Here is a 14,238-nt window from a genome sequence, read left to right as displayed (position 1 = left end):
TGAGTGTGTGTTTGGATCTAATGATCAGTCCTGGAGTTTGATCTGCTCTCTCTTCGGTTACTCATTCAGACACAATAACATACAAACTGAACTCCCTGTAGAGTCAATCAGCGGTAGAATAGGAGTGTATGTGGATGACAGTGCAGGAACTCTGTCCTTCTACAGCGTCTCTGGAGACACAATGAGCCTCATGCACACAGTCCAGACCACATTCACTCAACCACTCTATCCTGGGTTTACCGTTTATCATGTTGGATCATCAGTGAAACTGTGTTGATGAAAAAGAAAAGAGGCTTGACACAGAAAGACGATGAACACTTATATATAATAAATGCTAGCAAGAAATATTAACACAAGACAATGAATATAAGATGACTGAGGGTTTAAATATACTAGATAACAAGGGACTAAATGAAGGACAGGTAATGGTGATAAGTGGATACAAAATAAGACAGCAATGGAAACACAGGAACTGAAAACCAGTCCATGAGACAAAAGGACAAAAGACAAATCGAGAGTGAGTTTGCAGACTTTAAGGAAGACATTGAGTTAGAATCTACAACAAAAGAAACAGGAACAGCATGTTAAAGTCAAGGGAATTAAGAGAATGAATCAATTTAATTATGTTGATCAATTCCTGTGTAAATAAAGGATCTAAGGATCTCTGATCTAAGGATTAACATGTCTGTTAATTCCATTGTGCTTTATTTTCTTTTTTTACTCAGTTCAATCATTTATAATCATTATGTGTACAACATGTATGTTGTTGTCATTTGATTTACACCATTTATCATTTTATTATTATTCTCAGGTTTATATTTACCTTTACTCTGTTTTTGTTCATATTTTATTGTCCTGCGATAATGTCTGGTATGAGTGCTCTGGTTCCTAAGGATGAATTTGCCAATACATTGGCAGCTTTAAATACACAGGAGTGATCAGAATCCATGCAAGACTCCACTCGGTGAATGATTTCCTGCTACCATTTGGAATGCCTGGGCCAGTTGTTCAAAAGTAATCTGACCTGATTTCGGATTGATTGTATCTCGGAAATCAATTGTTCAAAATAAAAAATAATTATGTAATCAGATTAGATCACAAATCACAAAATCCAATCCCTTCCATATTCAATTTAAGAAGAAATTATAAAACTCTACCAGTTCAAAAAAGCTTATGTTACGTCCTACGCTTTCCATATTCAACTTACGGAAAAAGCTTAACTGACAACACCAGTTGTTTTTTCCGTAACGTGAATACGGAAGGTGGTCTGGTGGAAGCTAGGTACTTTACTTTATAACTTGTTAAATATGGATATTTTTTACACAAATGTATTGGTTCGCTTCAGAAGCCCTTTATTAAGCCCCTGGAGCCATGTGGCATACGTTTATGACGGATGGATGTGGATGAAGACACTTTCTTCATTGTCATACTTGTTGGTCTTGCTTACTGCCATTATAAAGTTTGGTAAACCTTTTTTTTTTTTTTTGTGGTCAGTAAGAGACGTACCATGGTAAATAAAGGGAAGATGGTTGTTATATTAATAAACACTTTTTTATGTCAAACCTGTTTTAGCATCATTATCTTAAACAATTATTAATAATGATCAAATGATGAACAAACCATTAGTAAATCATCACTATGTAATTTGATGTAACATGAACTTGTAAGCTGGTCTGTGTTCAAAAACAAACATGTATAAAGCAGTGTTTTAAAGAAGAGTAATTTATTAGTTTTGAAGTGAATAAACATCTATAAATGCCTTACAGTCAAGGTGATTCCAGTGGGTTTCATTAAATCCCTTCACTCATGTGTTCCGTGTGGGATCTAGTGATAATATGAACTGGTTTTACCCTACACTGAAGCTCACATCAGGTGCACAGCAGTTAAAGACTCCATGTGTGTCAGAGAAGACAGCTGTCTATACCCTCACAATTCAGCACTTACAATGCAGTACACACTACAGTGTTCAACACCTGTTATACTTGATGTGTAAACACGTGAATAAATCATTCTACAAAGCTTTCTGCATCCCCAAAACTAAAGTATAATCTCTTCATCATGCATAAACATGTTTCATATAATTTACAGATCATTTATATGTGATCTTATGAGCATATCAGTACGTAAAGTGTTGGATTTGCATAAACACTAATGTACATCAAGGGCGTGTGTACAGTTTCTAAATCAGTTTTACATTTAAACAACTTTAGAAATGTACAAATGTTTACTATTCTTTATTCTATTTTTCCCCAGAATGAATTCTCATGTGGACTTTAAGGTTTCCATCTTGATTGAAACTGTTTCCACAGTGAGGGCATATGCAAGCTTTCTTTCTTGTGTGAATGTTCATGTGTCTTGTAAGGTTTCCTTTCTGAGTGAAAGATGTTCCACACTGCTGGCAGATGTAAGGCGGCTTTCCAGTGTGAGTTCTCATGTGGCTTTTAAAGTTTCCTTTATGCCTAAAACCCAATCCACACTGTTGGCACATGTAAGGCTTCTCTACAGAGTGAACTCTCATATGCTTTTGTAGGTTTCCTTTTTGCCTGAAATTCTTTCCACACTGAGAGCAGGTGAAAGGCTTCTCTCCAGTGTGAATTCTCATGTGGACTTTAAAGCTTCCTGAATCATTGAAAATTGCTGCACACTCTTGGCAGGGGTAAAACTTTCTTCCAGTGTGAACTCTCATGTGGACTTCAAGGTTTTCATTTTTTTTGAAACGTAGTCCACACAGATGGCAGGTGAAATTACCCACAGTCCCTGACTTTTCATGCCTTTTTCGTGAGGTAGTATTTTCAGTCTGTGAAGATTTTTCTTCAGTCGTGAAATTATGATGCGCCTTGTTCTGATCTTTCTCTTTCACTTCATTCAGATCTTGACGCTCCTCTTTCAACGCCATCAGGTCTAAGGTGAAAAAATAGTTTATCCCAGTTTAATGTCACAAAGCAAAATACATCAAAACATTTAAACACATAAAATATCAAATTATAACAAGTATGCTAGATCCTATACACAATCAATGGTTTATATGTCTTTTGAAAAATGACAGGTGGCAGTGTTTTGCATACGTTCGGCCAAACAAATGTACGTTTGCGTCAATAGTTCCTATTGTGTTGGGTTAAACCCTACTCTGAAACAGGAGCTAATTTAGTCCCACCAAAAGTGTCCCTGTAGCTTAAAGGATTAGTCCACTGTAAAATAAACTTTTCCTGATAATTTACTCACCCCCATGTCATCCAAGATGTTCATGTCTTTCTTTCATCAGTCAAAAAGAAATTAAGGTTTTTGATGAAAACATTCCAGAATTATTCTCCATACAGTGGACTTCAATGGCCTCCAGATGGTTGAAGGTCAAAATTACAGTTTCAGTGCAGCTTCTAAGGGCTTTAAACGATACCAGACGAGGAATAAGGGTCGTATCTAGTGAAACGATCGGTCATTTTCGAAAAAAAAAAAAAAAAAAAAACGACTGTATATGCTTTATAAACACAAAGTATCGCCTTGAACGTACTTCTGGTTTCCGCATTCTTCAAAACGCTTACGCTGTATGTCCTACACCTTCCCTATTCTACTTACGGAAAAAACGAAGCTGGTGCTGCGTTCGTTCCGTAAGTAGAATAGGGAAGGCGTAGGACATAAAGCATACAGTTGTATTTTTTTTTTTTCAAAAATGACCAATCGTTTCGCTAGATAAGACTCTTATTCCTCGTCTGTTATTGTTTAAAGCCCTTTGAAGCTGCACTGAAACTGTAATTTTGACCTTCAACCATCTGGAGGCCATTGAAGTCCACTAGGAGAATAATCCTGGAATGTTTTTATCAAAAACCTTAATTTCTTTTCGACTGAACGAAAGAAAGACATGAACATCTTGGATGACATGAGGGTGAGTGAATTATCAGGAAAAGTTTATTTAAAAGTGAACAAATCCTTTAAATCGTTCCCAGTTTCTGCAGTGACAACCAGGGTCATGGGAATTTAGGTCACCACATTTAGAAACAATACTTAGTCTATAAAACATATCAAAACTCCAGGAAGTACAACAAGTGTATCTGTGAGAACACTCATTAAACAGCATACACCAGGACATTTGACTGCACAATCACATTTTGACATTACTGATACTACTTGTGCTTCGAATCATAATACCAACGGACAGTCTACCAGTGGCAGCATTTCACAAACCTCTATTTGAGTGTGCTTGTCATGATAACGGAAAGGAGAAAGAACTTCAAATGTAATTTTTGGTCATACAGGTAAGAGCAATACATCATTGGAAACTGTAAAGGTTCTAAGAATACTTCTTCTCTAAAAGATTATTTGTGTACATTCACAATACCAACAAAACATAGCGCTTTTGTAAAATAAACAAATAGTAGTTCACGTATTTTGAACCTTGTTTTACCCCTAAGAACAAATTGAGCTAAAGCTCAGCGATTGTACACACTGTAAAGACAGTAACAATGGTCTCAATTTTACATTATCAATCTAAGCTCGTGTCCAGTGATGAAACATGATAAATAAAAAAAAAAGTTATTCAACCCAAGCCTCTATCACAAGAACGACTTGAGTATGAGTTTCTCAGTGATGCCCTACTCAGTTTGAGGTACATTATGAGACGTAATTCCTCACTATCAGCATTAACAGGTGTATGTCTATCATCAAACCGATGTGTACAATTCTAATTTATTGCAGTGCACATGTGGTAACTTTATCATTAACTGTATCAATAACAGTGCATACATTAGCCCAGCACTAAAGTGAATGACTAATGTAACATTAATATTAATGGACAGTTTTAGGTTATAGTAGCCAACAACTGATTAGCAGAAGTATTTCAGTAAGACAGTGATAACGTGAGTTAACCGAAGACATACACAATTATAGCTAAAATACAAAACTATGCAATTTGTACACTCAGTATAAAATACATCAATAGTTAATCACTTGCAGGTTGTGATTTTGAGGACCAAGTTAGTTTAAAAAGGCAGGTAAAATAAACCAAATTTCCTGAGCACAGCATCTTGTCGACATGTTATCCACACAAATGAGCTACAGCATTTGAGGGGGTTCAAGTTTTCACAGGATGTCCACACAGAACGTAGGCAGGCATTATGTAAACGTGTTAACTTGTGATGTGTAAAATTCGCAGAAATGGGTTTCGAAGGACTTGTTTAAGCGGTATAGAGTCGACGCTTTCTTTTAACAGACAATAACTTTATTTATAATGCGCTTTACAGCTTTGTGGTCTGTTTACATTCACATACAGCCACATTACACACTGCATGGTAATTTTCAAAAATCCATAATAGGGGCACTTTAAGGCTTCTCTCCAGTGTGAATAATCAAGTGTCTGTCCAAGTGTCCTTTTTGAGTAAAACTTATTCCACATTGTTGGCATTTGAAAGGCTTCTCTCCAGTGTGAATTCTTATGTGACTGTTCAGGTGTGATTTTTGAGTGAAACTTTTTCCACACTGTTGGCAGGTAAAAGGCCTCTCTCCAGTGTGAATTCTCATGTGACCATTCATGTGTCCTTTTTGAGCAAAACTCATTCCACACTCTTGGCATGTGAAAGGCTTCTCTCCAGTGTGAATTCTCATGTGGACTTTAAGGCGTTCTTTTCGATTGAAATTTATTCCACACTCTTGGCAGGGGTAAAGCTTCCTTCTGGTGTGAACTCTCATGTGGACTTCAAGGTTTCCATGCTTTTTGAAACTTAGTCCACACAGATGGCATGTGAAATTACCTACAGTCCCTGACTTTTGATACCTTTTTCGTGAGGTAGTTTTTTCAGTCTGTGAGCATCTAAAAGATTTTTCTTCAGTTATGAAATCATGATGTGTCTTGTACTGATCTTTCTCTTCCATTTCATTCAGATCTTGACTGTCCTCTTTCAACAGCATCAGGTCTAAGGCGAAAAAAGTTGTATTTAATTTCTAGTTAATGCCACAAAGCAACAGTTATCAAAACATTTAGACGCCTACAACATCACAACTATGGATGGACGGTTACCGATTTCATGATAAACCATGATAAGATGTCCTGACGTTAAAACTATGTTCGATTATCATGATTTTGAAAATTTGCAGTAAATCTTGTCCAGGTAGCATCAGTCTGACACTGAAGCTTATTTTTTTTGTACTAGAACACATGGCGGAAGGCAGTGACAGCACTGGGGAGATTCATCCCCCAAAAATCCTTCCCACCACGGCTGCAGCTTCTCAGTGATGTCCGATATTGTGCATATTATTGCATGTTATTGTTAAGCCTCACTAAAAACATTAAAAAAAACCATTGTAAAGCACCATAAAGTTTTCGTGCACTATTTTCCAAGGCTTCTGAAACCATTTGATAGCTTAACCCTTTAACAGTCACACTAAGAATACATTTCCAAAAAAATATTTTATTACTAAAATGGTGTTCCTGAAACCACATTTAGTAACTTTTTTTTTATTTTTTTTTTTTAAGATGACCCATTTACTAAGTGGATACCAGCTGGCTGACTTGCGCAACTGGGGTAATTTTCTTTTGTATTAACTAACAAGCAGTAGGCATTAATAGAGTTTTTCATGAGTGCAACTTAAGATGAAGTTCCATCCATGGAACTTCATGTATCCATGACTTAATTTAAAAAAAACATGTTCTTATTATAACACATGTAGCCTGGTTCACACCTGCCAGCTCCAAGTGGGACCCGAACCCGGACCCATCCGCATGGGAGTTGGACGCTCTAACAAGGACCCTAAAAGCTGCAACCTCTAGCATCAGTCACTAGAACATCTCTTGAGATCAGGGGAGTGAGGTTTACACACACACAGCTCTTACTAACCTATGTCTGTTACACTCACCCCTCTAAACCTCACTCCCATCCGGGTCACGGCACCAACATAGCCCCTCCAATTCACACCTGCCCGCTCCAAGTGGGACGCGAACCCGGGCCCATCCACATGGGAGTCGGACACTCTAACAAGGAGGCTAAAGGCTGCAACCTCTAGCGTCAGTCACTAGAGCATCTCTTGAGATCAGAGGAGTGAGGTTTACATGCACAGCTCTTACTAGCCTACGTCTTTTAGACACATACAATTAATGCATTGAAAAAGTGCAACATTTAATGTAATAATAGAAATCACATTTTTTAAATAAATACAAGAAAAAACAATTACAAAAACAAATACATTTAAATTATATTACAAACAAATAATAAACAAATAAGATTTAGTGACAATCTGTATAAAACAAATGGCAAAAAATAGTCAATGTAATAGAACAAATTATTGATCTATGAGATATGGCATTTTTTAAACAAAGGTACAACTATATTCTACATCCAGAGTAATCTTTAAAAAAAATTGCATTGGATGCATTTTTAAATTTTTTTAAATGCATCCAATGTAAAAAATGAAATAAAATAAATATTAGAATAGAATATTAAACATCACCTCTGGTCACAATCACCTCTGGTGATATGCAACAAAGCATTGTTTTTTGTTGTTCAAACAAAGGAACAGCTTCCCATCTCCACATTTGGAACATCGCCAACGTGACACTCCACCTTTGCACAAATTGCATCTCCCTCGCTGAGTGCCAAATGTTGGCCAGTGTCCAATGCCATCGTAGCGGACTTCCAGGCTGGGATGGAGAACTCGGGGGTTAGGACGACGAACTTCTGGTTTGTGCTTTGCACTTGGTGCCTGGCCAACCCTGGCTGGTACCTTGTTGGCTCCCTTCAACGTAGCTGCCACCGACAGGCGGAACTTCTTCAAGGGCATCGGTTTCTGTTCAAGAAGGTTGCAGTCTTGCTTGTAGACAAGCCATGCATTCACAATGCTCACATCAATGATGTACCCAAACAAAGGCAGGTACCATCGCCGTGCCTTCATTGGCGTTTTATAGAGGTGCACAAGCATATCGGAGAGATCGATGCCCCCCATGGCTTGATTGTATGCCTGAACAATGGATGGGCAGGGGACATCAACCTTCTGTTGTGCCTCTTTTTTTAATCTTTTCACTGAAGAAAGCGGCTCCACCCCACAAGCATTGCTCAGCAAGGTGACACACTTGTTGTCGAACCACTTCACTGCAATGACTCCCTCTGATGAACAGAAATCGACAAAACCTTGGCCTCGCTTCACCATCTCCTTGTCGCTGATCAATGTTGCACCACCTGAAAAATGTGGAAATAAAAATTTGTTTGTGTATAAATCCTAATACAGTTTCTATATGCATGAGAAAATGTATGGGCATGCATGCATGTTGTAGTTGTGTTTGTATATTTAACAATTAATTATAATTAACATAACACTGAAAGTACATTACCTGAGTGATTTGTTCTGACGGTACCCACACTTCTCAGACCCAGATTGGTGTGCAGTGTCTTCACCAAATTGAAGCTGGTAAAGAAGTTGTTGTAGAACACCACAGTTTCCTCTTTGTGTGTGATAGAGCTGCAGAGAATTGAGACAACCTTGGCACCTAGGTGGAGGTCTTCCAAGCCCAGATGTGCATGCTCTTCCTCTTGAATGTTGAAGAATGTTGTAGCCCCTTGGTACAATATAAAGTCATGGATGATGCCAGAGGAGCTGCCCCGACAGAAGATCTTAAACCCCCACTTATCTGGCTTGTTTTGAATATACTGCCTGAGTTTGCCAGCTCTGGTGCCCTTGTAGGCCACCATCACTTCATCAACACTCTGCCTGTTGGTGTGGGGAATGAGAAGGCATTGTTCTCTGAACATGTCAAAAAGAGGGCGGATCTTATGGAAGCGGTCAGTGCAGCCCTCCATCTGGAAGTTGTCATTGAAGTGGACATTTCTTCGTAGCACATTGAAACGCTTCACTGACATGGTATCAGCCACTTGTGGGAATCGTGACTCACAGGCCCAGTAATCATCTATAGAGGGAAATTTAAAAACTCCCATGTACAGTAAAACTGACAAAAAATCTTCCATTTCAGAAACTGTGGTGTTGATGGATGTCCCGGTCTGTTGAACTGAGTACTGGTTGGTATGCTCAGTTATGTGCTCAATCATCTGGTCAGTGAAGAGCCTCTTCCAATACATAAACGGTGTTTGGACTGACTCTGGAATCATGAAGACCGGCTCGGGCACAGTGAAAGGTGGAATGTCCTTCTTGACCCATGTGGTCTTTCTGGTCTTTGTAGAAGGGGAGGGAGTTTGATAGAGGTCTAAAGAGGCCTCAACAAGTCTGTTCCTCTTTCTCCGTTTCTTTGGAGGGGGCGGCAAATCTTCATCATTTTCATTGTCTGGATCACTTAGATCTTCAACCTCAGAATCACATGGATCAGCAGGTAAAAGTGCAATAGTGCTGTAGGCTGTAGATGTAGTTGTGGGATGTCCATAAAATGTCAGACAGTCCATTAGGTCTGAAAGAAATAGGACCTTAACATTACTTTACACAAGAATGATAAACTGTATCTTGATTAATCAGTGCCTCATGCACATCTACTATCCATGAAAATGAATAATTGTCATGTTGACAAACTGTTGTCCCAACATATAGGCACATTGAAATTTCATATAAATTGATAAGAAAAATGGCATACCGAGTAAGACACATTCGATAACATACAACTATGAAATTAGATAAGACAGAAAATGTTGAAGTTTGAGTAATAAGAGTTTACTGTGCTAAAAAAAAAAAAAAGGACAAATATGTCCATCCATAATTACAATTACATACTCATAAACATGTTATATTTGTCAGATTATTGAACAGAAAATGTAATGTCTGTAGATAGCTACCCATCTAGACAGCTGTAGCTATTGCTATTCAATGTAGTGTTATTCCAAAAAGGCTCAGAAATGAGTAATGTTAGGACTACCATGTTATATTTTGTTGCTGAGCAGTTCAGATTACCACTAACTGGGGTGCATTTCCAAAAGCGAATCCTATGTCGCAAGTTCCGTCGTTACCAATAAAGTTCAATGGGACTTACGACCATGGTTCACCAACAATGTTTTCGGGAAACGCAACCCTGGGCAATTCGACCGAGCGGTCAAGCACTTTTTCTGATGCAAAACACAGGTACATTTTATCACCGCGTTTCTGCCATTTAACTAAATATAGCTGTTAGGAGATTTAGAACATAAAATCCGATAAAAAAAAAAAAGCTTACCTCAAATATTAGCGTCACTTGCAGTTTTTGAAGAGATGCGTCATGTCAATATACTTCCGGTTTTCGTTCAGCTTCTCAGCAACAATATATTTTGCAGCATTCCCACCCAGTGGGTATAAGGGCAATTACACACTTTATTCAATGAGGGCCAAAAATTGGGTTTGGCAAGTTTTAATTAGAGCAATTTGATCACGAAAAAGGTCAACCACGCATTTACAATGCATGTTAAAAGGTTAAACAAAACTGTTTTATTCTAGCCTCATGCACTCATTTTTTTATTGACACTTGTATAGATACATTTCATAAAGCAACATTTTGAGCAAAAAGCTGAGAAAATCACATCTACATCTGGATTGGATTCAAAACAATAATCAAAACAGATGGAGTAGATCGAGTCCATCAACACCCCTAAAGCTTCACAGGCCTAACCACTTCCTCGGTCGACATTTCACTCAATAACATTAGGCATTTTGATTTATATGCTGTTTATTGTTGACGATTGAATCATTTTACATATCGTTAGCCTCATAGCATAATTGCCTAAGTCATTCATTTTCAAATGATACTTAGGCAATTATGCTATGAGGCTAACGATATGCATCTGCTTCCATATGAGATCGCACAGGACAGAAGAGTGCTAAATTCCCCATCCACAAGTCTCTTCTGGTTCAGCAGCCACACACAACCATCGTCTTTTCTTCTTAATTTCTTCTTCTTTCAAGATGAGTACTTAGAAGCATATCCTTCTCCATCGTTTTTGATTCTTGTTCTCTTGGTGTATCTTCTGAACTATGTTGCAATGGTGGATGCACTATTTTTCTTCTCCGATCCTGCCCAGCGAATGATGACATGGCTCAGTGCTGCCCTCTGATGTCTGGTAGAGTATAGAAAAAAACTGTACTGCGCACGTGTCGAACTCGGCCATCCGCGGTCGAGTATACTTTGAAAGATGCTCGGACACGACTGCGCACAAGACACATCCGGTTGTGGAAAGTGAAGTATACCCGGGCCTTTAGCATGTTAGCCAGGGTTCAAAGCACCAAATGCAAGTAAAAATCAGCGTTGAAAGGGTGTTACTCGCCAGTTGCCTGGTAATTTTAGGAATTTTGACAATGCATGGTTGTGAGAATGTGATATGGCTTAGTGCGATCATCAAATCACATATGTTGTGATGTAACTATATAAATATATAGACTAACGCACATTTGTTCATAAAATTACTGTAAATATTATTTGTTTTTATATGTTGTTGAATGTGGTTTGGCACTTCTGGATCAGAGCGCTTTTGTCCATTGAATCAGAGCGCTGGGCTATACTGCCCATTGTTGCCAGTAAACCTGATAATACTCAACACCATTGGTTCAAAGTGCTGTCAATGCTTTGGCAACGTAAACCCTTTTTACCATGCCAATATGCTACTTGAATCTGAATTTGTCAATCGCTGACTATGATGCAGTTTTTCAAATATGAGGAAGATTCATGACTCAACCACAGACTCACGACTCTGTTCGTGGTATGTAAACACTCAATAATATACTTGAAAATCGCCCTGTTTGCACTAAGACAATATTTATTCTGATTTCTTTCTTTTGTGTGGCTGATCATGCTATTTAGGGCTGGGCGATATATCGCATGCAATTGTCACGCGCATTTCGTCAGTAAAGCTGGTTCCCTGATTACCGCTAAATCGCCATCACCTGCTTTCAAATGGAGCGGCATTTAATAGACAGAGACGTAGTTCACTGACTAGTTACGCAATATCACGTTCATTATCGAAGGCGATTCATCTTCGATACTGAACGCGATTTTGCGTGGCTTGTCAGTGAACTACGGCTCTGTCTATTAAATGCCGCTCCATTTGAAAGCAGGTGATGGCGATTTAGCGGTAATCAGGGAACCGACTTTACTGACGAAATGTGCGTGAAAATCGCATGCGATATATCACCCAGCCCTAATGCTATTATTTGGAGTTCGTGTGAGTAACAAAAATGCTTTCTGTTTACAGATTTGACTGCAATAATAATGCAAAAACTGACTCTTCAAATCAACATTAAAATGTCAAGTTTTACGAAAAATAGTCTATAATAATGTCTGAATATATATAATGGATGTAGGCCAGTAAGAGCTGTGCATGTAAACTTGACTCCCCTGGCCTGAAGAGGCGTATTAGCTAATGCTAGAGCCTGCGGTCTTTAGCGTCCTTGTTAGCGCCAGCCTCCCATGCCAGACTTCAGTTCAAATCTCACTCGGAGCGGGTCGAGTAGGACCGTTACATATATGAATAACCTAGTAATGCAGCAGCTGTTTTATGTAAGGCTATACAGTCATCTAGTAGTTATACCTTTTGCAAATAATAACTTGTGCATCATTTAGAGGTATATATTTAGTATATTTACTAAATATTTAGGGAACATTTAGTTAATTTCCCCTTCAAATACAAAATATTTATTAAAGGATCAAATTACTGAGTTCAGCTTTGAGAATTAAACTAACCTGTTTGTTCTTCAGTATCTTCATTTTTCACTGTAAATGTTTCTTCAATCTTCATGTCTCCACTCTCCTCTTTAATAAACTCCATCTTTGTTTGTTCCTCAGTTTCTTCTTGTTTCACTGTGAATGTTTCTTCAATCCTAAAGTCTTCACTCTCCTCTTTAATAAACCCCATCTTTGTTTGTTCCTCAGTATCTTCATGTTTCACACTGTACGTTTCTTCAATCTTCATGTCTTCACTCTCCACTTTAATAAACGACATCTTTATAATACTGTCGCTTGGCTCTCAGTCGCTTCCCCAGGAGGTTTTCTGTGTGTTTGTCCTGTTTGAGATGAGAATAATTTACAGAAAGAAAATTAAATTCAAACTAAATCTCTGGGTGTGTTTTAATCAGCTCCTTAGTTCAGTAGTCAGTGCTCTGTTAAGGGCAGTGTTTTCCATACATTGATTTATTTGTGGCGGCCACAAAAGATTTCAGTGCTTCCCATTCATTAACTAGACTCTGGAGGCCCTCAAAAAATATATAAAAGTTTTCATAATAACATAAAAGTTCAAACGAGACACGTTTGTAAACTTGTTTTTGTCAAACTGAAAGGATGAAACTAAAAGGTTTGATTTTTTTAAGTGCATTTGTTTTAAAATATATGGCTATTACTTAATAATATTGCAAAATTATTATTATTACTACATTTTGTAATATAGACGGAGACACTATATCACTAATAAAAAGAGGTATGAGTCCCCATTAAAGTTTCAGGTAAAAGTCAATGCACAGCATGCAATGCAATGAAGTGCAATGAACTCTCAAAGTGCACCAGATTAATACATTTATCTTTAAAATGTACAAAATTTTCTTACGGGGGAATAATGTCCCCCAAACCCTCTGCTCCACCCACTACAGTTTCACTAAATCCCATGGGAAACACTGAAAGGAGTCAGTCAGAATGGGAGTTAATGGCCTTAAATCACCTGATTAGACAATGTAAACACTCAAAACTGACAATACAAATTAATAAAACAATGCAAGTTATACATACACTTAATATAGTAGGCAGTTTAGGTATGATTTGTAGGAATCAAGATAAGCAGGAAACAGAAATACAGCACTTCGAATCACTGAATCTTTTTGGAAAGTATTTGATTCAGTTGACTCGGAGTTTTGTAAAGTTTCATGACTACTTGCCACAGTCGCCAGTGAGCGAATTCGTGTTTATGATAAACTGAATCACGATAAAGGGCGCGTAATGAGACGCATCTTTTCTGTTACTCGCGAGTTTTCATTGTTACTTTGCTCACTCGATGATAATACATGTTAGATAAAGCAATGCTATGTTACATTTAATAATACACAATTCATTTTGCGTCGCTTTAAATGGTTTCTAGCGCTTTAAACACCTTAAACGTTTAAAACACAAACCTTTTTTTTCAGCAGAATCACAACAGATGCAGGAGCACGTCGCTGATTTATGACGTCACGCTCCCGGAGACCAAAATAAAAGTCTTGATCACACGCTGCTGCGTCTATAATCACAAAAGTGCATACGAATTTACGAATATATATATATATATGTAATTTTTTTTTTTTTTTTTACATTTTTTTTTTGTTAACACAATTAAG

The 14,238-nt window shown here is 37.8% G+C and overlaps 3 protein-coding genes across 4 annotated transcripts; all 3 read right to left on the bottom strand.

The window, feature by feature from the left end:
* Positions 1–2,239: 2,239 nt before the first annotated feature.
* On the bottom strand, positions 2,240–2,896 carry LOC125244465 (zinc finger protein 32-like). Its single transcript, XM_048154545.1, has 2 exons — positions 2,753–2,896; positions 2,240–2,560 (listed from the first exon to the last, which is right to left on the bottom strand). Exons 1-2 carry the CDS (start codon positions 2,894–2,896, stop codon positions 2,240–2,242), a joined length of 465 nt encoding a protein of 154 aa, XP_048010502.1.
* Positions 2,897–5,194: 2,298 nt separating this feature from the next.
* On the bottom strand, positions 5,195–5,898 carry LOC125244939 (gastrula zinc finger protein XlCGF7.1-like). Its single transcript, XM_048155340.1, has one exon. The coding sequence runs from the start codon at positions 5,896–5,898 to the stop codon at positions 5,314–5,316; it is 585 nt and encodes a 194-aa protein (XP_048011297.1). The 3' UTR covers positions 5,195–5,313.
* LOC125244896 (piggyBac transposable element-derived protein 3-like) lies at positions 5,776–12,679 on the bottom strand. Of its 2 annotated transcripts, XM_048155280.1 has the most exons (4): positions 12,623–12,679; positions 8,312–9,376; positions 7,435–8,159; positions 5,776–5,903 (listed from the first exon to the last, which is right to left on the bottom strand). In XM_048155280.1, exons 1-3 carry the CDS (start codon positions 12,675–12,677, stop codon positions 7,447–7,449), a joined length of 1,833 nt encoding a protein of 610 aa, XP_048011237.1. In that variant the 5' UTR covers positions 12,678–12,679; the 3' UTR covers positions 5,776–5,903; positions 7,435–7,446. The 2 variants fall into 2 exon arrangements, with proteins under 2 accessions (XP_048011237.1, XP_048011236.1); XM_048155279.1 differs by lacking the exon at positions 5,776–5,903 and having other exon boundaries at positions 6,462–8,159.
* Positions 12,680–14,238: the final 1,559 nt, after the last annotated feature.

Source organism: Megalobrama amblycephala, linkage group LG14 (genome assembly GCF_018812025.1).
Source record: "Megalobrama amblycephala isolate DHTTF-2021 linkage group LG14, ASM1881202v1, whole genome shotgun sequence".
NCBI lineage: Eukaryota > Metazoa > Chordata > Actinopteri > Cypriniformes > Xenocyprididae > Megalobrama > Megalobrama amblycephala.
The sequence above is the reverse complement of the archived record's forward strand: the minus strand, read 5'-3'. Positions and strand labels throughout refer to the sequence as shown.

Bases quoted from the DNA above. Each gene is read 5' to 3' on its own strand.
- LOC125244465 (XM_048154545.1), bottom strand. From the start codon at position 2,896: ATGGCGTTGAAAGAGGAGCGTCAAGATCTGAATGAAGTGAAAGAGAAA. The intron at 2,561-2,752 runs GTGGGTAATTTC...ACCTGCTCTCAG, and splicing joins GGCATGAAAAGTCAGGGACT to TGTGGAAAGAATTTCAGGCA.
- LOC125244939 (XM_048155340.1), bottom strand. From the start codon at position 5,898: ATGCTGTTGAAAGAGGACAGTCAAGATCTGAATGAAATGGAAGAGAAA.
- LOC125244896 (XM_048155280.1), bottom strand. From the start codon at position 12,677: ATGAAGATTGAAGAAACATTTACAGTGAAAAATGAAGATACTGAAGAA. The intron at 9,377-12,622 runs GTTAGTTTAATT...TATTTCTTTCAG, and splicing joins AGATACTGAAGAACAAACAG to ACCTAATGGACTGTCTGACA. The intron at 8,160-8,311 runs GTAATGTACTTT...CACATTTTTCAG, and splicing joins CGTCAGAACAAATCACTCAG to GTGGTGCAACATTGATCAGC.